We start from the raw sequence: 26126 nt of genomic DNA on the forward strand, positions 1-26126 counted from the left end.
TCGATCATTGTTTCCCCGTTTTTTTACTTTTCCTCGGCGGCATTCCCGTTTGCTGCTCTTTCTTCGGCCTTTTCTGACCGGTCCTCAATCCCATCGCTGCGAATTCCTCAGCGTCGATACAGGTCACGTTGCCTCCGCCAGCCTCCTGTTTCCTACCCTTCTTCTTATTTTTCATTTCTTCGCCATTCACGAATTCTCCGCGATCGTCGGGTGCCTGATAACTATATTTCGGACTCGTGTAATCGTCGCTTATAATTTTCAGATCAGTAATTTGTAATCTTCGATCTTTCGGAGCAAATCTAATTGTTCTTTAATTATTTACTGATTATTCAGTAATCGATATCAGAGAGATAAGAAGTTGGATCTTACCTAGGTACGGTCGTATCTTTTACTTCTTTCGTTAATAAAATGTGTATTTCTGCTACGTGACGAGTCTCCGTCTTCGTCTCGAGTTTATCCTCCGCTTTGGACTTCTCCGACCTGAAAATCATACCTAGACTAAAGATCTCTCCTGGATTAAGTCAGAAGATTCAATTGCAATACAATTTATAAGACGCACTGAACGTAACGTAAGTTCGTGATTTGATGGAGTCCTTCTTGCTTCTTTTTAAACAATTCCGCGCAGGAAATGGCCTTTCCGATCCCTTGGCCCGCCGATGTCCAAACGACGCACCCATAATTGGGAAACTCTTTCAGCGCGTGCCCTAGAACGTTCCTAATCTTCGTGCCGCTTTTCACCTGAAAAACTGTCATTTAGTATCAATTTCAAACGCACGCTCCGTCTTCAGCAACGTTTCGCGTACGTACGCGCATCAGAAGAAACTTGTTCGGCAAATTCGGTATCGGTACCCCTGAGTCGTTTGGCTCTTCCTCCAAGTTCTTCGTCCATTTTTTCTTCTTCAAGTTCGATCTGCCCATCTGCATCAACGAAAACAGTAGAGTAAATTATAAAGTTTCTTCAAGGGAGAATAGCAGAAATGGTTCCAGGTTTGAGTGGGCGAGGGAGAAAGAGAGGGGTAAGTTTCTCTACCAGTGGGTCACGAGTTCGCAAGCATCACCAGAACCATTCATGGAACTTGGATCGACCTTGTACAGTCTTGGACAGAAGGTTCTGCCAGGTTCCTTCATGGTGATCCGCTCGAGTTCCTGAACTTGATCTTATTGTTAGTTCTTATAAATTTTTCTAATGGATTGCGATATCTTAAAACCGATACAGTGTGTATACAGTTTATCCTTGATAATCGAAAGATTAAGAAATTTCTTCAGCCTCTTCGAACCATATAATAGTATCCATAAAAAATAGTTTTATGTTACTGATTTGTTATATTGCTTGCACAGAGTACTTGGTATTTCATGTATATATCTATCATGGAGTTACAAAGTGGAAAACTTCAAGAGCGTTCAAAAATGAATTATTACTACTTGCACGCAATGTATTAAAAATCTGTGAATAGCGAGTTCTCTAATCTCCATTGCGAGATCGTTCGAGGAAGTCCTGACCAACACTTGGACTCACGGTTCCCTATCAATCCAATCTCGATGATCGTCAATTAATATCGGCGACGAAGGAAGTGGGACGTCCCTCGAAAGTTGGCGTCCGATATAATTTCTGGAATTCCGAGGCGAAGCTCGGAAAAAGCACCTGACGGTAGAGAAGGGATGGTTCCCCGTTGCGGTGAGCCGCATCGATATTTTCCAATCAGCATTCGATTGCACGGTAGAAACCCCCGCTCCCGGTGGCTTCTTCCGAAGGGGCGTAAGGGGGTTGCAGTGTAGGCGTATATGGTGGTGGTATGCGGCATAGCCGGCATAGCGCCGCGACGCCAAGACGCCATATTGCATTATTAAGCACCCCTGCCAGTCCCTCGTCCCTGCATTCCAGCATTATGAACGTTTTTATCCCTAAAGGGCGTCGTTTCACCTTACGGTACGAACGGCTCCACGAATAGCCTCGCCACTGGCTACTTTCGAGTTCGTTGCACCATTTCGAGAACTTGCGAAAATTACGGGTAGCGTGGAACGACCAGAAGGGGCACATCGAGGGGTTGAAGACGATAGGTCGCTCGAACGTTGTGGGTACAAAGCGAACAAACCAATTTTTAGTACTTCATGGACTCTACTCGGAGTGGAACAACGTTTTTCGAATTCGAGTTCCTCGAACAGCTTGTTGCTTGTTCCCAGTTTCAGTACTGCACGCATTTCCTCCCTTCCAGCGTCTTTGTAGCAGCTTCGAGACTGTCATATTAAGACCCTGGCCACAGCCAACGAAGGCAGGTATTATGTTCAGGACCTACAATCAGTTGACACATAATGGATGACATTTGGTAGTAGCACTCGTAAAGGTGTCGCTTTATATACCACTCATGTTTCCGTAAGTTCCACTTACTATACACGTGGCACTAAACTTCGTTAGGCAGACGGCGAGATCCCCGCCACGGTCGATTTCATTTAAACATTTAACCGTAAACTTCCTCGGAGCTAACCCTAGTTCTGCACCTAGGCAGAAATCATTATTTGGCCTATATCGTCGTTCGAGAGGTACGCGCCTAGTCAGTGGTCACAGACAGTCGTGGCATCTGCATCGTCGAGCTGCCACGGGTCTCCGACAGGGATTCGAGAGCCCCTGTTGGACGATAAAAAAGCGACAAGTCGAACGACTGCTCGATCGTGGATCGTCGAAAGCGTCGGTGAACGAGTTTCGAGTGTCGCGTTCTTGCGGTTCGGTACCAAGGATCTAATTTCGAGTCGACGACGCGGTCGGTATCGTTAATGTGCCGTGGTTTCAGTAAAAACGGTAAAAGGTCAAGGGTTCCACCATCATCGCCAACGGGCGCCGAGTAGCTGGGACATTCTGCGTCTGACATCTTCTTAACGATGCCTACGCGCACCTCGCCCGCCGTAATAAACCATTGCTGGCTGCTGGAAGCACGGCTTCCAATTTATTCGAGTGGCCAACTCTTTCGCCCCGAAGATGCTCGACTCGGTCGCGAATGAACGACGACGGAGGGGAACCTGTGATCGAGAAGTTTTCCGGGTCGAAGGAGAACGGAACCCAATTCCAGCCAGCCGTGCGAACGATTCTACGCATATTTCCGTGTCGATCAGCCCGCGGAATGAGATTTCCCGTCGCGGGAAGTTCAACCCTCCCTTGATCCCACCCCTGGCCACGAATTCGCGGAATCCTTCCGGTGACTCAGCCTTTGGGGGATGCCCCTAACTCGAGCTCGCTGGGTTCTCTTCATTTTCCGACCGGAAACGGCAAATGTCCCAATTATCGAAGCATTCTTTGACAATCGAGTGTTATCGCATGATTGCATTGCGATATAAGAACGTGGATACTTGTACAAGGTATCTGTCCCTTTCTTCGCAAAGTCCTTCGTGTTGAAACTCTTTGCTGGAACATTTTGGTCTTCGTCAAGCTCTTCATCCCATCTTTTCGCGATTCCAGACTCAAATCTCAGGAGCAAAGTTCCCTGAATTACTTGCAACCCTGCAACCTCTGCTCGGTAAAAGTTCACGCAAGAATATCGAGTCGACGTATGATGACGTGCCGCGAGTCACTTTCCAGAACTTCGTCCAAGTTGCACCGCGGTAGCGAAATTTCGTCGTTCGGGGATACCTGTGAACGTCGTTCTCCATGCTGTTCTCTTGGAAACAGGTGACGTCTATGATCAAACTTGGGAGCAATTTGACGACGGATATTGCGGCAATCGTGGCCGATCGAGAACTGAACGCTGATCTCCAGGAAAGACGCATTTCCTCATTTAGGGAGCGAAATAAATTAACTATCGCGTTAAAAGTCCCCTCGGCCCTTTCGGATTCTGATGTAAAATTTCCATTGTTTGGGTCGACCTAAAAACTGATACACAGCGACCAATGTATTGGTACCGATATATAATAGTGGGTGGTTATATTTTATAAAATTGGTTTCAACTTTCGCGAAACAAAAGAAAGAGGACGTCCTTTGATCGATCCACGAAGGACACGTAGTTTAACTCGAAGGATAATAAATGGTCAACGCGCGTGGTCGTCTCTCATGGCCGTGACGGTTGTCGGAGCCCTTCGAGGAACGTCAGAAATGAGCTCGAAATGGCAGAGCCAGACGATGACTTCCCACGTGTCTATTTCAAGCATCCCCTTGACGGAAATTGTCCTGGATCGCGCATAGATTCGTCCATCTCTGTCGTTCGTCCTTTCTACGGGGTTCCGCGAGGAAGATCCCCGCGGAAGGACGCGCGTTTGCGCACGAGTCGAAGACTTCTCGCTGCCTGGATCCTCGGTATATCCTCGGTGGTAAGCGTAACTCGGGATTGTTCGGTCGTGGCTCATCCAACGTGGACCGATCGGAAGTCCATCCTCGTCGCCGTGACTAGCAACAGGTAGGACGACACTCCTGCGCGGGGACCACGAAATTCCCTCGAAAGATTACCGAATATAGTGCGAGAAACCGTACCCAAATGGGGTTCCAAGCCCGAGGATCGACACGGTACAGAATCTAAAAAAGAATAGTGACATGGTAACGTGTGTATATTTCACTCCCGAATGTTTGAAAAAGTTTGGTGCAGGCCTGAATATTATTAACGTTCTCGACGAGTGTCCATTCGCTTTTCTTACATCGAGAAATTCGGTCGAATGAAATTTTGAAAGTTGAGAAAACTCGGCAGAATCAAACGTCTCGGGCTGAGAGATTCGGCAAACCGTGGAAAGGTACGCGCGAGGAGACCAATGATATTCGCACCTGCGTTAAAATTCTTCAACGAGATAGTGCAGTGAACCACCAGTTGCTCGAAGAAGCCTCCAGTGCCAATAAAAGTGAAGAAATATCAGTGTCGAGTACACGTACTAGGGAGCTGGCTATTTCGATCACCTAGCGATTGATACCATCGTAAAACCTTACACGGTAATTCGGTAAATTCGAAATTCGTGGTTCCTGCTTCGAATTCGATTCGACGCTAGTGTTAGCCCCACTGAACCGAGTTCGATTCGGGCAGAAGGTTTCGGATCAGTAGTCGAGACTGAAACGGATCACCATGGACATCCAAGAGTTCCGTGTGCGCGGCAAGGAGATGGTGGAGTACATTTGCGAGTTCATGAGCAATATCCACAACCGAAGGGTAACTCCAGATGTCGGTCCCGGATATTTGAGGCCCCTGCTACCTCCGGAACCACCGCAGCAGCCCGAAGCCTGGGAGGACATCATGAAGGACGTCGAGTCGAAGATCATGCCCGGAGTAAGCGAAGAGAACGGTCGTTTGAAAAACGAGGGTCGCGCGAAAAGAGAAATTGGATATCGATGGGAGCATTTCTTGCAGATCACCCACTGGCAACATCCAAGGTTCCACGCGTACTTTCCCGCTGGAAATTCTTTCCCATCTATTCTTGGCGATATGCTATCGGACGCCATAGGTTGCATTGGATTTTCATGGGTGAGTCGCGAGCTTTTCGACGACGGTAATTTTCCCCGATCTTTGAGCTGAACTTTCTCCAAGTTGCGTACTGTGTGCCAGTCTGTCAAATGTAACAGATCGATGGTTGTTTGTCCGATCAACCGTGGTCCTCGACGTCTTGTTTGTTTTAGGCGGCCAGTCCAGCCTGCACGGAGCTCGAGACGATAGTCTGCGAGTGGTTCGGTAATTATCTTTCGAATTGATCGTAAATGTCGACGAACGATTCATCGAAATACTCACAGGATCGTTCGAATTTCAGGCAAAGCTATCGGTCTGCCGACAGACTTCCTCTACTTTAATCCTGGGAGCAAGGGAGGCGGGGTGATACAGGTAAAACTTTATAAAAAATATCTCATAAAACAAGGAACGGTTTCAGGACATTGAGAGCTACCGTAATTAAACGCCGAAGAAATCATATTCGCCCTGACTCGTGTATATTAATTCTTTGCACTTGAGAGGTGACTCTCAGTTACCATTAGGTTTCACGCAGCAAATCTACGATACCTAATGTTTCTTTAAGTTTCATTTCTTTAGAGCTCGAAGTGTCGATAAAATGATTTTCGGCGAGGTAAAGGTGACCTCGTTCTAAAATCTCGATAGCTCAGAATTCATGGCAATAGGATGCTAAGAAACATCTCGAGTTGCTGGAAGATACCAGATAAAAGACCTCGAGTGCAAAGGATTAAACGTAACATTTCCGCTATCGTACAGTACCACTTCTTCTATTTTCCGAACAGCGCCTGCATCAAGGCAGAAGTGTTGGAAGTCTAATAAAAATTCATTTCTCGCCGCGTTGGTTACCGCCGTTATTACTACACCTGCCACGGATTACATGCATTCGTGGAAAATTAGATATTAATATTCATAGCAACATCTCGCGGTCGGTCATATTTTTCAAAGAAAAAACAGCTATCGTCTCGCGGACAGTATTTGATATTCAAGGAGGATATTTAAAAACGTTCTTTGCGACGAATGGAACTTCAGGGCTCAGCCTCGGAGTGCATCTTGGTTTGCATGCTGGCAGCGAGGGCGCAAGCTATCGCCAGGCTCAAGGAGTCGCCTGCTCATGCACACTTGGACGAAACTGCTCTTCTCGGGAAGCTGATGGCTTATTGCAGCCGAGAGAGTCACAGCTGCGTCGAGAAAGACGCCATGATCTGTTTCGTGAAACTGAGGATCTTGGAGCCCGACGAGAAGAGCGTAATGCGTGGCGAAACTCTGCGTCAGGTATTAAAATTGCACGAGTTAAAAACAGAAACTGATCGAAAGTACGATTTACATTTAAGGTACAAAAATACAATTGGAAATTTTTGTGAGAGTCTTACTGGTCCACGGAAATACCTTAATCGATATTTTTAATCGAACGATGCTCGTCATACATGCATACTTGAAAACATGCATACTTGTACACGCTCGATTCTCATGTTAGGCGATCGAGGCCGATACCGCCGAGGGATACATCCCATTCTTCGTGTCCACCACGCTCGGGACGACCGCTTGCTGTTCCTTCGACAACCTCAAGGAGATAGGACCAGTCTGCAAAAAATATCCAGGCGTAAGACGACCAACGCTTGGACTCGGTTGTTCCTCCGAATTTCTTCGAATTGGGAATTCTTCTCGTAGGTATGGTTGCACGTGGACGCTGCGTACGCGGGCAACGCTTTCATCTGCCCGGAACTGAAGTACCTGATGGCTGGAATCGAGTACGCGGACTCTTTCAATACGAATACCAATAAATTCCTCCTGACGAACTTCGACTGTTCCTGCCTTTGGGTTCGGGACAGGTTCAAGCTGACCAGCGCGCTCGTCGTCGATCCGCTTTACCTTCAACACACCCACGCGGACACGGCCATTGATTACAGGTGACGGTTGGAGTGTCCTTTCGGTCGAATTTTATGTGTCTCTTCGATTGAACAACGTCTGCTCTTAATGCTCGACCCTGCCATTCGAGACAGGAAATCGCGAACCTTTCTCGAGCGTTGTTCAGATCTCATAAAAATATTCTTTTCTGGCGAAAAGTAAGAAAGTAAACGATAATTAGTACAAAAATAAAGGTTCGAAAGACGACCTCTTGAATTCGCTTCTGCTCACAGCTCGATAAGAACGATTCAAAATTTGAATTCGCCTCGCAGTCGGTGGGTGAATATTTTTTGTTACGCGTTCGCAGACATTGGAGCATACCACTGAGTCGACGATTTCGCTCCCTGAAACTGTGGTTCGTCATGAGGAATTACGGGATATCCGGTTTGCAGGCGTACATTCGCAACCACATCGAGTTGGCGAAGAGATTCGAGGCGCTCGTCAAGAAAGACTCGAGATTCGAAGTTTGCAACGAAGTCGTGGTGAGCTAACTCGTGATCCGTCCAATCTGGTGTCATTAGTATCGACGAGTGTCGGCGTGACAGCGTGACGTTTTTATTTATTCGAAAAATGATACATTTCAGCTGGGATTGGTGTGTTTTCGCGCCAAAGGCTCCGATAAGCTTAATCAAAAGCTTCTGAGCACCATCAACGATTCAGGGAAGCTACACATGGTGCCAGCGAGAGTGAATCAACGCTTCACGATTCGTTTCGCGCTTGCCGCGCCGAATGCCACTGGCGATGACGTCGGCGAGTAATCTCAACGTTCTTTCGCGACGATTTTTGCGTGTTTCGATTCATAATTTCCTTCTTTCACGTTGCAGACATAGCGTGGAGCATCATAACGGACTATCTGGCCGAGTTGCTGGAGTCCAAGGTGACCCGTCCTTTCGTTTCGGATTCTAAGGATCGAATACTTAGAGTCTTGCTACTAAATACACATAAATTTGTTTATTAACACTTTCGCCGCGGACGACGAACATGAAAATATCGCTGCGTCCAACTGAAAATACATGGTTGTTTCTATTATTTTTCAGTTTTCATCTTTTTTGTTTGGCAATCATATTACATATAAAATAAGCTACCTCGAATATATGTTTTTCAAAATAATCATATTAGAACATTTGTAAGAAATGTTTCGTTAAAAAAAATAGCTCCCAGAGAACGGCTACTTATTTTCGTCCGCAGCGAAAGTATTAAATAAGAAAATCGACGACGAAATATTTCCAGACGAATTTCTTTTTATTTCTTGCCGAGTACAATTGTACTTAAATCGTCGATTTCAATAAAATTAGAATATTTAGTTCACAAGTCCTAAATACTAGTCGTCAAGCAGAGATGGGCAAAACCGTAGGCCTCGAATAAATCCGAAGTTCGCCGACTCGTTTATCCCGTTTCCGTTTTTGGAAAATGTTTAAAAGAGGAAACGAGACAAATATATCGGTAAACTTCAGATTTATTCGAAGCCTAGGGTTCTGTTTCTGCTTCTCTGTTTCCAAGGAGTGTCGAAGCTCCGAGTGCTCACGCTTCTTTTTCGAATCGCAGGACGTGATGGACGAGCTGGCAGACATCCGTGAGAAGAAGAGGAAAGCCACGCTGGAGCAAAGGAGGTCCTTCTTCGTTCGCATGGTGTCCGATCCCGCGATTCAGCCAGGATTTACGAAGACTCCGAACAGAACGGGAGCGAAATTGGACGCTCAGGCGACGATCGGTGGCATCGGCTCGAATCCCCATCCCGCGTCGTAAGATTCGAACACGTTGCTACGTTGAAAGTCCCCGGTCACGTCGAATCACTGATATCCACGTGTGTTTCCAGTCGTTCGTGGATATCCTGGCCACTGGCCTACTTGATGCAAGCGAAGGACGCTGATACCAGCGAACTGTCACTCAGGTACTCGCAGAATGTATCCGGACATTCGCTGTCTTCTAAGTTCCCATAGTTCCCATAGTTCCATCGTCGAAAGATTTTCTTACCCCGGTTTCTAGCAAAAGTTCCCAATCTTCTTCTCCATCTGGATTATTTGTAGCTCGAGGAAGTCTGCGTTCCTTGAAACGTAAAATAAGGAGGCGATTCTTTCAGATTTCGTCATTTGGACACCATGGTTCGCCTGAAGGCGGGCGGGACCGGAAGTCGTCGCGGCAGCAGCAATGGCTGCAGCCCCGAGCCATCACCGTCTGGTTCTCCGTCCCGTGGAAGATCACCCAACGGCAGGGCGTAAAGTGCCCTCCACCCTCGAATCGTCCAGCCATTTTCTAAGGTTTCTCCAGGTCGGAGTGGACCAGTGATCGTTTTTATCAAAATTATTCTCGATGATCACGTTGATCGGTGAACCCTTTCCACTCGAGAGGCGACTCTCACTCGCCACTAGGTTTCATGCAGCAAATCCACCAACAATGTTTCTTTAGGTTTTATTTCTTTGGAACTCGAATTGTCCAGTAAAGGTGACCTGTTCCTCGAATCTCAAATTAGAGGTCCAATCTTCGAAGTCGATCAAAGCTTAGCATTCGTGGCGATAGAATGCTAAGAAAGCATCTCAAGTTGCTGGAAGATACCAGAAGAAAAGGCCTCGAGTGCAAAGGGTTAATCATACCTGACCATCTCCAGGTACCGCAGTCGTCTTAATCATTTTATCGGACACGGTTCCAGGTGCATGGACTAGGAATGGAACGTTCAGCGAGGAAAGAGATCCTTGGACCAGATACTGCCCGACGGAAACGAACGACACGTTCGCAGAGATCAACCGGAAAGGACGTCCCCGAATTGCTCAGCAACGAACAACGGAGCGATGTTTGAAATCGATCGATGGCACGTTTAGATATGCGCGTGTGCCCCTCCGCCCCTCCCCCTCGTCATCAGTTCTCGTTGCGTTTTTTCGTTAGGGATCTTTTGAACTTTGTAGTAGCCGTTGAATAAGTTTCACGTTCCCCGTACCCCTGGCGACCGTAGTAGCTCAAACGCTCCACCGAAGGAGGCGCTCGATAAATACAAGTACACCTTCTTTACTTGCTTATCGATCTGTTTATATAAATGTGCTCTGTTTTGGATCGCCACGGAATCATGTTCCACGCGGACACACCAGTACACGTGTAACATACACACCTATATAGATATATAAATATATATATATATATACAAGGTCGATAGTAAACGATTTCAGAAATAAAGAATCGAGTACTTGTTATTACGCTGCTCCCTCCCCAACAAAAACCATGGAGTGTATCGCATAAGTTATCTATGTTAGGCAAAGCACGCTCTATGGTAAATATAAACTAACTGAAAATGGATAAAACGAAATTACAAAAGGAAGACTTGGTGATTTGACATTTTGATATTGTTAAAAAAAAAAAAGGTCATAAAGAGGTTGGTTGAATGCTCCAAAAGTCTGGGGTCACTAGGGTGACCGATGCAGCTGAATTCTGTTCGTTCTCTGTCGCGTTCTTTATTCTTTCGCGTTCGACGTTCCAAGCGTCCGCGATATTCATTCCGTTCTATTTTAATTCACATTTTCGATTAGTTTACGCAAACGATGACGTGGAATGCGAGCGACTGTCCCATTAACGTACGTGTTCCCAGAATTCCGCCGAATGGTGCTACGTCAAGAGTAAAACACGCGAACGTAATCGACTTACGTTGGACGAGCTCTGGGGAATGTTGGCTCGTGAAACAATTCCTTGAGTCGCAACCCCGTGGCAAAACATATTTCGATCGTGTGAATCGGCTCGATTGCGACGGAAGTTATTCGCGAGAAAGAGTAAATTATTCCCGTCGGCGGAGCGACAGACAGAAATCGATGAAAGATGACATTCTAATCGATCGTATCGGGTTCACTTTAAACAATATAAAAGAAAGCTCGCGACGAAAGAAAATTTCTCGACAAAAATCGCTCGAGTGAATCTGCGTGCCTTCTATACTAATTACAAAGTCCACTCTTCTGCATCCCTTCGTATTTATTCCTATCATCGTTTTATCAGCACGCCTCGTTAGCCTCCTCTGATACCAGAGCAAACACCGTTAAAAATGTTTCGAGGGCCAGCTACTCGACGACTCCTTCGTTCATTGAATTCCCTTATACCCCAAAAAGCTCCGAAATGATACGCAAGTCAGACTTTTGATAAAAGTACAGCTGTACCGAACGCACAGCGTTTCCTTAGTCTCTGATATTTCGATTGGTCGCCAACAGTCGGACCGCTCGCATCCCAATTTGTTTTTAGCGACGTGGTCGGCTTTTCGCTATCAGCTTTCGCGTTTATGCGAATAGTTTTACAAATATAGAATAAGCCCGCGTGGCTGGTGAAATTAATTAATTCGAACGCGGCGATCGCCAACCCTCGGCCGAGAATCCAATTCGAAAGCTACGGGACGCGAGCAGATCATGCGTGAAGGTGGCGACGAGAGAAAATGGTGATCACGGCGGTCTCCATGTGTGCGTTACAAAGATTGAGCGGTGACCTGTCACCGCTTCTCTACGGGTTGTTGTAAATGTAGGTGAAGAGTAAACGTCTATTTATAAACGGGGATGGAGGGGGCGAGTTTACTCCCCGTGCATCATCGACAACACGCTGGCTTATTCAAGCACCGAACCCCCATCCCCGACGCATCGCCATTGATGCCATCCACCCTTCGCGCGAATTTTCGTTCAAATTTTCGGGATCGATTCGCGGCCAATCGATTTTTCGACAATTAAAATAGCCGAGACGATCGATCAGAGGGCTCGCGGCGACGTGGAAAATGCTTTTCCTACGAACCAACTCGAACGCGTGAAACGAAACAGAATTGAATTTTGAGAATCGCTCTGCAGAAACCTCGTAATCTCTCCTAAGAGTTTTGGGTCCTCTCTAAAACTTATAAAAACTACGATATTACGATAATAAATTACCAATTATGCTCTTGTATCGGATCAACCTTCGCGAGTTGCAAAGAGGACCCAAATCTAACGATAAATATTCTATGAATACATAAAAAATTCTTCTAAACAAATCGAACAGAGCAGAGAATAATTTAACAATTACATTTCCAAAAGGCACTCGTATCGTATCGTATATAACACCTTGGAATTCGATCAGTTATCGCAAATGTTTGTAGGCGAGGGTGAACGCGCTGCTCCATTTTCGTGTGTCGATTCGTTCGATAACCGTCACGGTGGACGCTCGGGTGTCGCGGGCTAGAATGAAGCAGATAAATTAAAAATCGTTCACGATCGTCCGAAGTACCGCCTCAAGTTTATCCGCGTGAAGCAGGGATGTACGAAGAGGAGGCGCGCAATAAAACTGACCGGCGCTTTGGCAGGTGCTACCAGTCTCTGTTCCGACGCGGGGCATACCTGTTACGCGTTTCCTCTGAAGCAGAGTCGCGCAACAACGATTTCGAAACAGCGGCCGTCCCACACAGCGGAGGAACCGTGCTCGGTACGAGCAACCGAGGTATCGTCCGAGTCGATCGGTTTTTTTCGTCGGTTAACTGAGAAAAGTGAGTGAAAAAGTACAAGCCACAGCAGTGATTTATTATTAAATAAGACGACTCCGTCGTTGCTCGTGATTCTCTTTTATCCCAGTCTTCGATTCTCTGCATAAAATCCGTACAGAATTTTATTATCGAATGTCGCTGATGTATCTCGTAATAACAGGGATGAAACGCACCCTTCGTTACAGTCGCTTTTGCACCATACGAGGTCTTTCGTCGATTCGAATATAAATTTAAACGTCGAAGAAAATAGAGTCAATCTTGTTCGAGTTTCGGTGGAAACGAAGCCCGTTTCACGGCAATTCAATTCAAATTTCTTTCGTCGTCCAAGTATTTCTCGCCAAGTGACGTTGATTTAATTCCGCGTATCGATAAAGGGTGCCGAAAACAGTCACGATCACGTACATGTTTGTCGAGTACGTGCTCAATCGTGGCGAGTTTCGATGACAAACGTTACAACGTTTCCTCGAAATTCCATTGCAGCCGGCGACTATCATGAACATCGATGAGTTTCAAGTACGCGGCAAGCAGATGATAGAGTACATCTGCGAGTACCTGCGCACCCTGGAAGGGAAGAGAGTGACGGCGAACGTGGACCCCGGTTACCTGAGGCCCCTTCTGCCGAAGGAGGCGCCAGCGAAAGGGGAGCCATGGGACGCCATAATGCGGGACGTCGACTGCAAGATAATGCCCGGGGTGAGTGCCGGCCGTGGCTCGATTATCGATTCCGACCTCTTTCGATGTTAATAATATTCGCGAACACGAAAAAATAGTAAAAAGTAAGGCGACCGTGAACAGACGCTACTCCTTCCCCGTGGAACGACACGGTCCAGCGATTAAGTCATGAGACTAAACTTTTATACAATCAGCCGTCAACGCCATCTGTCTATAAATACCATAACCCCGGTTTATAATCTGATCCAGTGGTTCTTAACCGTTTTAAAGTCGGCTCTTAATTTCGGCAGAGGATTCTTAACTCTTGCTTTGATCCAGACCACTTCTGTACTCTTCCTTAAAAACTGGAGACGGCGAAGTTGCATACTCTCTTTCTGTCTGCAATAACAATCACTATAATACGTGACGCGTTCTAATCTTCAAACGTTGCGTAAACTACTATCGTACCGTTCATTTTCCGATCCAAGACAAGATCCAAGTAACTTGCTTAATTATCTGTACAATCTCTGCTATCTTCTCTCCGTTCGATCGCCGTAAAGATTCGTACATCCTGAAACCATCGAAGTAACAAAAGTTTTAAAAAGCATTCCGGATGATATCCTTATGATGATATGCTTATGAGACGCCCTGTCGATTTTTAGATCACCCACTGGCAGCATCCACGGTTCCACGCCTACTTTCCAGCGGGGAACTCGTTCCCTTCGATCCTCGGGGACATGCTGTCCGATGCCATCGGTTGCATAGGGTTCTCGTGGGCGGCCAGCCCCGCTTGCACGGAACTGGAAACGATCGTTCTCGACTGGTACGCGAAGGCGATAGACCTTCCACCGGCGTTCCTGGCCGAGAACAAGACGTCGAAAGGCGGCGGGGTGATCCAAGGTTCCGCTTCCGAGTGTATCCTGGTGACCATGCTGGCGGCGCGCACCCAAGCGATCAGGACCCTCAAGGAGCAGGATCCAAACACCGAGGACTCTGCCTTCCTACCGCGTCTGGTGGCCTATTGTTCCACAGAAGCGCACTCATGCGTGGAGAAGGCGGCGATGATCGGCCTGGTGAAGCTTCGAGTTCTGGAGCCCGACGAGAAAGGCTCCCTACGAGGCAAACGGCTGGAGGCTGCCATCCGCGAGGACGTGGCTAACGGTCTGGTGCCATTCTTCGTCTCCACCAGCTTCGGGACCACGGGATCCTGCGCCTTCGACAACCTAGTCGAGATCGGTCCCGTGTGCAAGCTCTATCCCAACGTGTGGTTACACGTGGACGGCGCCTACGCAGGAAACGCCTTCATCTGTCCCGAAATGAGGCCCCTGATGGCTGGCATAGAGCACGCGGACTCGTTCAATACGAATCCCAACAAATGGCTGCTGGTAAACTTCGATTGCTCCTGCCTCTGGGTACGCGATCGCGTCAAGTTGACGTCCGCCTTGGTAGTCGATCCTCTGTATCTTCAGCACGCCAGATCGGGAGAGTCGATCGACTATCGTCACTGGGGCATCCCTCTGAGCAGACGTTTCAGGGCCCTCAAGCTCTGGTTCGTGATGAGATCGTACGGGATCACCGGGCTGCAGAAGTACATAAGGAACCACATCCGGCTGGCGAGACGATTCGAGACCCTGATGAGGAAGGACAAGAGGTTCGAGATCACGAACGACGTCAGGGTGGGTCTGGTCTGCTTCAGACTGAAAGAAAGCGACGAGATCAATCAGGAGTTGCTGGCGAACATCAACGCGTCCGGTAGGCTTCACATGATACCGGCCAGAGTGATGGGCAAGTACATACTGCGGTTCTGCGTGATCAAGGAGAACGCTACCGACGACGACATCGACTACGCCGTGGACGTGATCGAGGAACACGCGACGGAGGTGATGCTCGCCCATTACGCTGGTACGGAGGACGAGTTCCGGGCGAAGGGTCCGAAGAGTCCCGCCGCGTTGGACAAGAAGCTGGTGCGCAAGTTCAGCTTCACCAGAAGCGTTACCAGAGACGTTTACAAACGATCCATCTCGAAGTCGAGCCTCCACGACGGCGCGACGCCCATCATGGTCGTCGACGATAACTCGCAGGTCGAGACCATTGAGGAGGACGTGTTCTGCAACAGCAGGTAGACCGCGCCACAGCTCACGGTGCCCAAGAGGAGGGACCCGCTGCTATCGTTGCCGTGAGCTGCTGACGATGATGATCGGTGTGATGTTGTTTCAGGTCGTGACGATCCCGATGACGACGATATCCGGACGATTCGCGATTTGTGTGATAGGCAGGACCGCACCACCGACCAGGCGTCTTTGTCTGGGATATCGCAACTGCGCGAAATGTATGGTTGTTTTTTCAGAGAGCGGTGCTTGTGGTGGATCCGAGTTCCGAGAGATCGTTACGGAAGTATGTTTAACGACGGGGTTACGATAGCGTTTCTTGACGTACAAGTATCGGTAGGGTAATCGCTCGCGACGTAGACGTCTTCGACGATGCGCCAATGATGTCGGACCTTCCTCGAGATGTTGGCAAATCGTTCGGGAATTTGCCACTCCACGCATGATTTTACGCAAACGTAAGTGCAACTGGAATTTTATTTTCGTATGACCGAATTCGGTGTCCCGGGACGCTAACATAATTGTTTCGTATCGAATGGAAAATGATTGTAGATAGAATAAGCACGGTGGCGCGTTATATCTTCCGCAAGTACCAAGAAATTGTAGCTTCTTTCGGGTTTTTCATTTCTGCAGGACGTAAATATTGACAGAGTAAATATTTGTTAGATTGATAATGGAGTACTCTTTCGTTCCAATTAACAAGAACTGTTGATTTCTGCTTACAATTTATTTTTGAATCGGACCTCACAATTTGCGAGCAAAAGCAAATGTTTGTTGTCTATAGCAGTGTTCCTGAAACTTCATCAGCTCTAAATAAAGGATTTTAGATAAAATCGATTCATTATAAACGAAAATTACAATAAAATTTGCTACTTTTTATTATCCGTAATGATCCCCGGACTAGTTTGAGAAGCACTGGTTTATAGAATAACGCGCCACTGGATAAGCAACTTATCGATTCGTGTAACAATTAAAAACATATAAAAATTAATACGTAGTTGTGCAAAATAAGAGTCACTGTTAAATACATCGATTGTACCTTAGAGATACGACGTTAAATTATTTAATGAACGAATTGTATACGAATACACATATATGATAGTTTCTGAATAGATCGATGTAACGGAGTATGAAAGAATGACCTAAAATTTTACGGTTAAAATTATCGTCAATCGATGCTAATTATAGAGTTAGATCACGTATGTACGTACGTCTTCACTTTGGATGTTTCACCTCCAAAAAAAATTGAACCGAGTCATAAGTCGTATTAATTATTTAAACGAGATCGGATTCTAATCCAGCATGATACGATATGAATTGTGAAATGGAATATTTATTTCATATGTAAATCTAACGTAATAAAATCCAAGTTCGTAAAACGACAAATTCTTTCACTTCATTTCTGTATAATTACGTATTAAGTACCAATAAGTAGATAGTCCTGATAGCCAATTTAGAATTAATAAGGAATCATAAGATAGCCAGAGGTAACAGGAGGTATGGACTGCCTGGAGGTAAATCTGTAATTATGGTCACAATTAATTACCAATCTAGCTTTTAATTATACTTCATAGAGAAGTGAGAGTAAAACATAGTTAGATGCTTTACCATACAAACATGGTGGGAGGCATTCGATTGAAATACCATCTTTACTCTAGGAAAATATAATACAAGTTTTTGTATTTTACATGTACATTCTTTATAAAAATATAAATAACAATTATATTAGCTATTACATTTGTCCACATTGCGATATAGTTACTGGAATTTTTGGTTTATTGTTTGGACCAGTAGGTACATTCTCCACTTTTCTCATAACGAGAAGTCCATCGATAACTCTTCCAAAAACAACATGTTTACCATCTAAGAAATTACATTTTGCGCATGTGATGAAAAACTGACAACCATTGGTGTCTTTACCGCTATTAGCCATGGATAATAACCCAGGTGAGTCGTGTTTCAATGTAAAATTCTCATCTGGAAAGGTTCCACCGCCATAGATACTTATGACTCCAGTACCATCGCCGTTTACAAAGTCACCACCTTGGATCATAAAGTCTTTAATAACTCTGTGAAAAATGGCACCTTTGAAACCCAAAGGCACACCGTCCTTTCTGTATTCCCCTGTGCAGAACTGTCGAAAATTCTCAGAAGTTTTCGGGCAGACGTCTTCGAAAAGCTCGAAGATCATTCGACCAATTTCTGTTGTACCCACAGATACGTCGAAAAATACCACTGGGTTATTTGGATTTCGAAGTTGAGCTTGAATTTGGTTCCACGTAGGCATATTTGCGCGTTTCGATAAAAACTTTCTATAAGTTTTCTTATTTTATTTCAGGATTGTTTACTCCACGATCATTTGTTCGGTAAAGTGAAGCACCGGTAACATAACCTCTTCAACATGTACAGATATCCACGCGTTGTCGATTGAGGTTAAAACTTGTTTATTTTGAAGCGTATCTTTCACCATACGAAATATATTTCTAACCCGATCTTTTTTACGTAATTATAGTACATTCATACAAAGTATTCTTTTGTGTTTGAGTTTACAATGCCACACGTGAAACGTTGGCTGTATACTTTCTTATATACTGGCGATAAAAGGGGGAGGAAGATATTAAATGCGTTGTACAGGTTAATATTTAATTTTAAATATAAATAATCAGGAATATTAGTCGTTGTAAGTCGTTATATTGTCGATCGCGTAATATGAATTGAAAATACGAATAAGTAACTATTCGTTCTACAAGATTCAAAATCGCGTGTACGTAAAATGTGCTTACATTATTGTTTTCTAAATATTCAACCTCACTTACTTTTTCGCCAGACGTATCGAATGTTGATGGACAGCTATCGAAATCACGTAACACCTTATACAGTAATTATAAAATACATTCACGAAATATAATTGTTTATTTCGAAAATTCACGCGCACTCGTATTTCATTCCGTCAACAACACGTGACTGTTCCGCAATATTAGTTTCGAAAAGCGCGCGACAATACAAATACGAAGGAGCCAATTGTTACGTAATAAAAAAAACTGGATAAAAGTTGGTTACGTACGAAAGAAAAAATATGTTTCAGTATGATATAAAGTAAAAGATAAACGTAGAAAATAAAATGCACTTTATTTTCTTATTGCACTTCATATTCTACATCGTATGTGGCATTTGGCTCATTTATAAATTACGTATCGTAAATCGATACATTAATTCAAAAGACCAAACAATTTATAAAATTGCATCAAGCAGAACTACGTAAACCTCAGGTTAATTTTTTACGATATGTCTTTCTTCTTTTTCCTCAACATAACTATAAATATGTTCCACTTAATATATAAATCATCATCTATCCAATTTTATTTTAATAAATGTACATTATTTAACCACATGTATAGTGTACAACCTAACTGTGCAAAAGCATATCGGGGAATTGTAAATCAAAAACATAAATCATTCAATTAAAAATGTATAAATATAATCGAAAATTCCCTATGTTTTAATATCAGTGCGTTTTCAAGACACATAGAAAACTGGTGCTCTACTACTATTGTTGGATACCTATATTTCGCAATTCTTTTTCCAACATAAAAAGTTTTCAAGTTCGTTATTTCCTACATAGTTACATTGATAGCACAAGAATATCACAAACTTGGATAGCGAGAAAATAACGTCAATTATATATGAATTTTAACATGTTCCATCAACACTGTTTTGTCGTCAAAACATTCTCCACAAATACCACAAACTAATTCCTCCCCGTCGTCGCTTTCGTGTTGATGGTACTGTACGACTTGTATTACAGCTGTCTGAGATGCTCCCTCTTGTATTAACGTGTCTTGTCCAACCTCGTCTTTTATATTTTGATCATGTCTAGTTGAATGATGAGTTACCATATTCATAGGTATATCGCTATTATTTATTTGTGCGATTTGACTGGAAAAGTTTTCGTGGTCCTGAGGATTTGGTAGTGTTAGAACAGGCAATGATTCGTTCTGCTTTGATATTAAATGTAAAGTGTTATTTTGTTTCGAAGTTTGTATTAAATGCATTGTAGTTACTTCGCTATGACTGGTCGTCGGATGCAGACTGCTTCCTTCCTGTTCAGAAGTGCCTCCATGACTATGATTAGTTTGCGAAATATGCATATTTTCTTCTTGTTTTTCATTAACTATCAATTGTACATTTTCAGATTTAAGTTCTGATATTGCAATATAATTTTCATTACGTTTTTCTGTGGTGACTACAAGGAAAGTACTATTCTGTTCATCATTTAAATCTTCCGATTTAATTGTTTCAGTAATAGACAAAAGCGCTTCGTTCTGTTCAGCTTTCGAAATTAAACGATTTCCAGATCCTTGTTTTTCTGGTAAGTTAGTAGTCAGAGATGCTTTTGATTTTTTCTTAACTGACTTGGGTTTTGACGCGTTATTGTTTGTTTTGGCTTTTGCTTCTGCTATCATTTGGTCAGAGTGTTTAACGATATGTGCGCATAATTCGTCGCGATCTTGATTTAGAGCACCGCATATAGGACAAGAGAACGGAGGTCCGGTTACTTCAGTTTCGTTTTTCCCTGCCGCGTGAACCCATCGTACGTGTTCTCTCAGAACAACTTTTTGATTGAATGCTCTTGAACACAGAGGACAAACGTGTGGTCTTTCTCCTGTGTGAATACGTTCGTGTTTCCTTAATGTTCCGCCATCTCTGAATGCTTTCCAACAAAATTTACAGCCGTATGGTCTCTCTCCGGTATGAGTTCGGTGATGTATTAAATATCCTTGTCTAGATGAAAACGTTTTGGAGCATGTGTCGCAATGAAAATGAGCAGGACTTCCAGCATGCGTTCTCCCGTGTTCCCAAAGACCCTGACGAGATACGAAACTTTTACCACACTCTGTACAAGTAAATGGCGAATCACCAGGATGGGCTGATAATCTGTGCTCGTCCAATTGATTCTGTTTTTCAAACTGAGATCCACATACTTCACAGGAATGGGTTTTTTTCCTATGAATCCATTGGTGCCTGAACATTTTTTGTTTAGTTGTAAATTTTTTACCGCATTCGGAACACGAATGTTTACCCCACTTATTGTTAGGTGTACCTTGTTCTATATTATTTTGCATCATTTTTTTCGCGCAAGTTGTTTGATGAGTAGCTAAATGATTGCCATCTTGAAACTGTTTATCACAGTATTCGCATTCTATTGGCATATTCCAATTTTTAGATGCATGAATTTTTTCATGGGACACCAGTGCTGTTGCACGAGAAAAGCTAATTCCGCAGTGTCTACAAGTATGTTGCTTTGTACCATTTGTTTCAATTCCTACATAATTCCTCTTAGTTTCATTATTATATGATAATGTTTCAACTTTAACTATTGCATCTGTATTACTAAAAGAGTTCAATGAGAGATTGTATTGTTGATTGACTTGGTTACTTAGATTATTTTGCTGAGTGTATTCGAACTGTGTTACTTCTCCATTTGGCATTACAGTAAATTCATGTAGAGTGTCTATTTTTTCCTGAGGACTGGATATTGTATTTACTGTTGACTGTTCATTGTGAAAATTATAAGAGGGAACCGTCCAGTGAACTGTATCGTAAGTTTGAACTGTTTGTACAGATGAAGATGGTGCTTGATTGTTCTGGGATTCGGTCATATCTTCCGACCACTTTCCAAATGTTTCCTCAGACTGAGTACTTTGAGATTGCATGATAGCACGTCCAGCGACGTATGTGTGAATTTTCATATGGTTAGACAAACTAGAAGGCCTCTGAAAATCTGCTCCGCATATTGTGCACTTGTGAGGTCTTTCTACTTGATGTACTTCTACCATATGACATCTTAAGTTGTTTTTTGAACGAAATAAATTACCGCAAGTTCTACAAGCATGCGGCCTATCCACTTGATGACAAACCATATGATTGTTGAGGTCTATTTTTCTTTCAAATCTTTCCCCACAAGTCATGCAAGATAATTTAGTAGAGGTGCACGTAGTATGATGTTTGGCCATCTCATCTTGCGTGAAAAGGTTTGCGCAATTAGAACAAGATACTTTTTTATCTTCAAAACAAGGATACATCCCACCCAGTTGTCTGAGAGCTTCCACAGCCATGGATTCGTCGTCCCCAGACGTGTATTGTTGCTGTTCCTCTTGTTTAATATATATAGGGTATACTACACGGTTCTCATCTTCCTCATCGGAATGTTCTGCTAAAATTTCAACTGCAACCTGTGCCTCTGTTATACCAGAATTGACATCTGCGACAGATACTTCTGTAAGACCATCTTGAAGGATGCACTCATCGACAGGTTCGCATATCTCCTCGTGAGATACCATATTATCTTGTACACCGTCGTGTACCCCAGAAAGAGGAAACGTAACATACTGTTCGTTTTCATGGGCTTCCATTGCGTAGTATTGTTTGAAAAACACTGGAAGCTAATATTATATAAAATCTTGATGAACCTAGTTTCACCTCATGTTAAGTTAGGTCCTGTCACTACTGATAACCAAGCGGTACTCGTCGATGTGCGTAAACGCATTACAAATTATTGTTTCCTTCGTATGAATAGTTATGGAAACCAGTACGTGTATTTTCTTCTATTACACTGTAATCCAATACGGCGTACCGTCAACCTTTACTTTCTTCGTGTACATACGAAACTTTGTCTATGGAATTTCTACGACCGCCGAGTTACACGTGTAAAATTATGTTTAAGGAATTCATTTTAACACGCGTGATTTATTTGTTATATAAATTTGTAAATTCACCACCGTTCGAACGATGGTGTAACGAGGTTATTTGCACAGAAGTGCAGCAAATCGTGCGCCATCTGAAGTTGTCGGCGTACTTTGCGCAATGCCCAACAAGTTGAATATTTCGATACTTCAGAAGATTCGAATAACCAAGTTTACAAGCGTTCGAGTATTTGTTTTTACAGCGTGTTGTACTCACCCGTTCGTTTGGGATTACGTTGTCAGTCGAGAATATCGCGAACAAGGTTCATTCCTAAATCAACAATCGTGTTTTTCCTTCTGTTAAATTTCGTTTGTGTACGATACACGAATGACACAAGCCACGAACGATTACAGTACACAAATGCATGTACGATAAAGGAATTACTTGAACCTGTTTTACTATGCAGGGGATAGTTAGTTAGTTGTTTTTATTAAAGTGATTATTTATAATAATAACATATTTACAGTTAACGAGTGTTATAACTGTAACTACCGAAATATGTAGAATTTCGTTTCGAAATGAATACGTCGGTCAAATAGAAATGAATCTTAATGTTATCGACGTCACATTTGAAATCGATTATTCCAGTTCTCGACAGCGGGTGGGAATTATCGATTGTCGTAAGTGCCGATACTGGTTTCCCTCCAAAAATTGTTGGCAGACGTCGGTAGGCGTAGGTAAGTGCACATTTCTTTCAAATATTAAGTAGTTTATTTGAAATTTCCGTACGAAATAAGGATCGAATACTGAAATATAGCCAAACTATTACAAAGTTTACTAATAGTAAACCATTTCTACGGTAATTTTATATATTAAATCAGAAATTAGTGTCCCAGTCGGCGTAATCTGCTGGCGACGCCGTGTAATCGGGAGAGCATTTCTCGAAGTTTCTCATATCGAGGTGATTTTTAACCTGTAAATAAACAAATTAACGAACAATTTATCTCGTAATTTAATTAATTTCGCGTGAATCGACGCGTAGAGAATAGTTAGAAATAGTTTCTACCCTCGGTACAATGGGAGAAGGCATCGTTTGGTTCTGCAGCTCTTGCCAGTTGAAATAATGAAACCACCTGAAATCAATTCGACGAATAATCGATACACAGCCATAAAAATTCAACCCGTTTTTTAGACACATGATCGCGTACCTATGATTGCGAATATCGGCAACATTGTTTACCAGATAACCGAGCCTTTTAACGGGATTATTCTGCAGCAGGGACGCGATAAATTGTTTCGCTGAATTTTTCACAGCAGGCGGTAAAAGTCTTTCATCGAAACCTTGTATAATTTTGTTGTAGATCTCCATATCGTTGACGTCTTGAAACGGTGTTCGACCCAGGAGTACTTCGTACGTAAAGATTCCCAGTGCCCAGTAATCAGCCGCCCTTTATTAATAGAAAACGATCGTTCGAAAAATAAGGTATTACATTGAACAATACTTTTTCTACATTTTTTTTTTTTTTTAAACTACATTAATTCCCGAAGAATGCTCGAAGGTCGAAACACGTAAACATCCAGCACGTAAACGTCCAGAAAAAGTTTTGTTAGCTAAGTCGAATTTGTTCGTACAATAAAAAGCTAGGAAAATATTTTTAAGGTGTTAGCCGCGGTCAGGAAAATGGAAACGGATAGTTTCTTGCGTGTGTTTTTTAAAGGTATTAAATAATAATTTTTCTGAATGAAATGTAAATATATTGGAAAGTATGTCTTAAAGAACTATAAAAGAATTTTTGTTCTAAAAAAAGGTTAATCCATTTCTTGGTTTGCGGTGAGCAAGATTTCTTCAAACTGGTGCACCTGAAAGCAAAACCAAAGGGTAGATTTAGAAAATATATTAGACTAACGGGTCCCTGATCGAAGGATTTTTTCATTTTCTTGTATCCTTTTTTTTTTTACCCTGTATCGAATCGCTTAATTTTAGTGAAAAAATTGAAAATCAATTTCAAATGTACGCCATTTTGTTTTAAATTAATTTTTTCCAAAATCCTTCGATCAGGGACCCGCTAGTCTAATCCATTTTCGAAATCTACCTTTGTTTTTGCTTTCAGGTAAACCAGCGTAGAGAAATCTTGCTCACCGCAAACCTATGTTTTTAAATCGTCGTCTACGTCATCGGCTGTTATGACGATATAAGTTAACGTTTCTTGAAACAAAAAAATGTTTTTTAGTTCTTTAAAAGATGCTTTATAATATACTTAAATGTTACAATATGCAAATTAGTATTTAATAACTACAAAAAAAAAATCACAAAGAAATGTCGTTTTTCCTCTTCCTGACTGCGACTAACCCCTTAATAGAAAATTGAGAGAACCACGCACGCGTTGTAGCCATTGCACTGAATGATTTCAGGAGCCAAGTACTCTGGCGTTCCCACGAAGGTTTTCGTCTTATACGGGCCGACTTTTTTGCTGGACCCGAAGTCAGTCTGTAAAGAAAATTATCGAACTAACGCAGAAACTCAAAATCAGTTATCGTTCGCTCGTAATAAAGAAACTTGCAAGCTTAGCGTAGCCTCGACTGTCGATCACGACGTTCTCGGGCTTCAAGTCTCTGTAGATGATCCCGAGCGAGTGAAGATGATGCAGACCTTCCACAACGCAGGCGATGACGAAACGAGCGGTCAAATTATCGAATCGGCCGTTTCTGTGCAAGGCTGTCCTCAAGTCTCCGCCGAGGCACACCTCTATCAGGAAATAGAGATACCTCTTGTCTTTGAAGGTTTTGTACAACCTGCAAGAGAAATTCCATACTTCTTTTTCGTTATAAATATGAATCGTTTTGGATCGAGATTTTCAATTACTTTTGAAATAGATTAAGACTATAGAAACTTTAGGCTAAAGAGAACTCGAACCAATCGCAGGTTTTCCCCCAGAAATGTTGAAGATGAAAAAGAAAATTGTATCTCACTGCTGTCCTCTTTCATTTCCGCCATTTTCTTTAGGCCACGAAACCTGTGGTCGTGAACGTTCTAATAAAGCTTGCTCAAGCTACGATAATTATGAATTATAATTCAGATTCTTCTTTATCCTCGTCCGCTCGTGTTCCTCTTTGCGCTTACTTGCAGATGAAAGGCGAATTGCACAGCTTCGTGTTGTTCTTCTCGTTGTAAATCATCTTCTGGAACCCACCCCGCGTGATCATGTCCTTCTTCACCTTCTTCCGCGCGAAGCTCATATTGGGCATCGATTTCGCGACCACCAGTTCCACTCTACCGTATCCACCTGTCCCGATCGTTCCTTCCACTTCTAAATCCGACAAAGTCAGTTTCTGGAACTCGTCGTCCCAGTTGTCCTGCTCGTACGACTGCTGATGTCGCAGCCAGTTTTTGTTTTTGATAGACTCCATCCCGCCTAGGTAATCCAGAAACACTCTGACGTGAAACAGAAAAGGTGGCGTGTAACCCTTTAAACAAAGCCGAACAGTTCTATGAATGTGAATGTTTATGGAGTGAATTTCTTGTTCGATTTACGATCTGTCTATGGTGTAACACTCGGCCCCGGGAGGCAACGCGATGACGTTCGCCTGTCGACGAGATTCGTTTTCGTACAGTGCTTTTTCGCCGAAATAATCGCCCTTATTGAGCACCACCTGTTCCTCCTGTACGCCGTGCAATCTGGTTTTCGTGACTTGCACGTTCCCGCAGTTCAGGATGTAGAATTTGTTCCCTAGGTCCCCTTCACGTATCACGTACGAGTTCGCAGGATAGAATTCCTGCAGGGGCAATACAGAAGCGATGGCTCCGTTGATCTAGACTTGGTATGATTTGTGTCAAGTATTTTCTTCAACTTCTTTAACTAAAGTAAGGCTTAGAGTTGAATGTTTCGTTAGAGGAGTCTTTTAGAACAATTTCTC

At 43.4% G+C, this 26126-nt stretch overlaps 6 protein-coding genes across 9 annotated transcripts in view; 2 read left to right on the top strand and 4 right to left on the bottom strand.

Annotated features, from left to right (window-relative positions):
* On the bottom strand, positions 1–22624 carry LOC128881582 (ribonuclease P protein subunit p25-like protein). 2 transcript variants are annotated; one of them, XM_054132783.1, is made up of 5 exons: positions 22488–22624; positions 808–918; positions 560–738; positions 370–480; positions 1–221 (listed from the first exon to the last, which is right to left on the bottom strand). In XM_054132783.1, the coding sequence occupies exons 2-5, from the start codon at positions 916–918 to the stop codon at positions 5–7; spliced, it is 618 nt and encodes a 205-aa protein (XP_053988758.1). In that variant the 5' UTR covers positions 22488–22624; the 3' UTR covers positions 1–4. The 2 variants fall into 2 exon arrangements, with proteins under 2 accessions (XP_053988758.1, XP_053988757.1); XM_054132782.1 differs by lacking the exon at positions 22488–22624 and adding an exon at positions 18344–18507.
* LOC128881579 (aromatic-L-amino-acid decarboxylase-like) lies at positions 2565–11420 on the top strand. Of its 3 annotated transcripts, none has more exons than XM_054132779.1 (15): positions 2565–4379; positions 4992–5231; positions 5313–5426; positions 5579–5630; positions 5707–5777; positions 6432–6674; positions 6877–7002; positions 7071–7309; positions 7615–7789; positions 7892–8057; positions 8132–8184; positions 8853–9049; positions 9124–9198; positions 9388–9565; positions 9955–11420. In XM_054132779.1, exons 2-14 carry the CDS (start codon positions 5031–5033, stop codon positions 9524–9526), a joined length of 1851 nt encoding a protein of 616 aa, XP_053988754.1. In that variant the 5' UTR covers positions 2565–4379; positions 4992–5030; the 3' UTR covers positions 9527–9565; positions 9955–11420. The 3 variants fall into 3 exon arrangements, with proteins under 3 accessions (XP_053988754.1, XP_053988751.1, XP_053988752.1); XM_054132776.1 differs by having other exon boundaries at positions 9388–9575; positions 9955–11419; XM_054132777.1 differs by having other exon boundaries at positions 4995–5231; positions 9388–9575; positions 9955–11419.
* On the top strand, positions 12545–16902 carry LOC128881580 (aromatic-L-amino-acid decarboxylase-like). The gene is given in 5 exon segments (XM_054132780.1): positions 12545–12568; positions 12570–12728; positions 13252–13464; positions 14085–15541; positions 15640–16902. Coding segments are annotated over 5 exon segments (1857 nt in total). The 5' UTR covers positions 12545–12547; the 3' UTR covers positions 15647–16902.
* On the bottom strand, positions 16912–18280 carry LOC128881583 (peptidyl-prolyl cis-trans isomerase H). Its single transcript, XM_054132784.1, has 2 exons — positions 17136–18280; positions 16912–17047 (listed from the first exon to the last, which is right to left on the bottom strand). The coding sequence occupies exon 1, from the start codon at positions 17812–17814 to the stop codon at positions 17260–17262; it is 555 nt and encodes a 184-aa protein (XP_053988759.1). The 5' UTR covers positions 17815–18280; the 3' UTR covers positions 16912–17047; positions 17136–17259.
* On the bottom strand, positions 18638–22463 carry LOC128881578 (zinc finger protein 714-like). The gene has a single exon (XM_054132775.1). The coding sequence runs from the start codon at positions 21938–21940 to the stop codon at positions 19205–19207; it is 2736 nt and encodes a 911-aa protein (XP_053988750.1). The 5' UTR covers positions 21941–22463; the 3' UTR covers positions 18638–19204.
* Positions 22625–22681: 57 nt separating the features above from the next.
* The window catches only part of LOC128880652 (cGMP-dependent protein kinase, isozyme 1-like), a 4576-nt gene continuing 1131 nt past the window's right edge, over positions 22682–26126 (bottom strand). The window contains exons 5-11 of the mRNA XM_054130951.1: positions 25744–25985; positions 25333–25644; positions 24773–25004; positions 24593–24699; positions 23420–23659; positions 23278–23344; positions 22682–23184 (exon numbers count right to left, since the gene is read on the bottom strand). Of these exons, the coding sequence (XP_053986926.1) occupies positions 23089–23184; positions 23278–23344; positions 23420–23659; positions 24593–24699; positions 24773–25004; positions 25333–25644; positions 25744–25985 (1296 nt within the window). The 3' untranslated portion in view covers positions 22682–23088. The remainder of the gene's footprint in view (positions 23185–23277; positions 23345–23419; positions 23660–24592; positions 24700–24772; positions 25005–25332; positions 25645–25743; positions 25986–26126) is intronic.

The sequence above is a fragment of the Hylaeus volcanicus genome, chromosome 8, assembly GCF_026283585.1.
Source record: "Hylaeus volcanicus isolate JK05 chromosome 8, UHH_iyHylVolc1.0_haploid, whole genome shotgun sequence".
Lineage (NCBI taxonomy): Eukaryota > Metazoa > Arthropoda > Insecta > Hymenoptera > Colletidae > Hylaeus > Hylaeus volcanicus.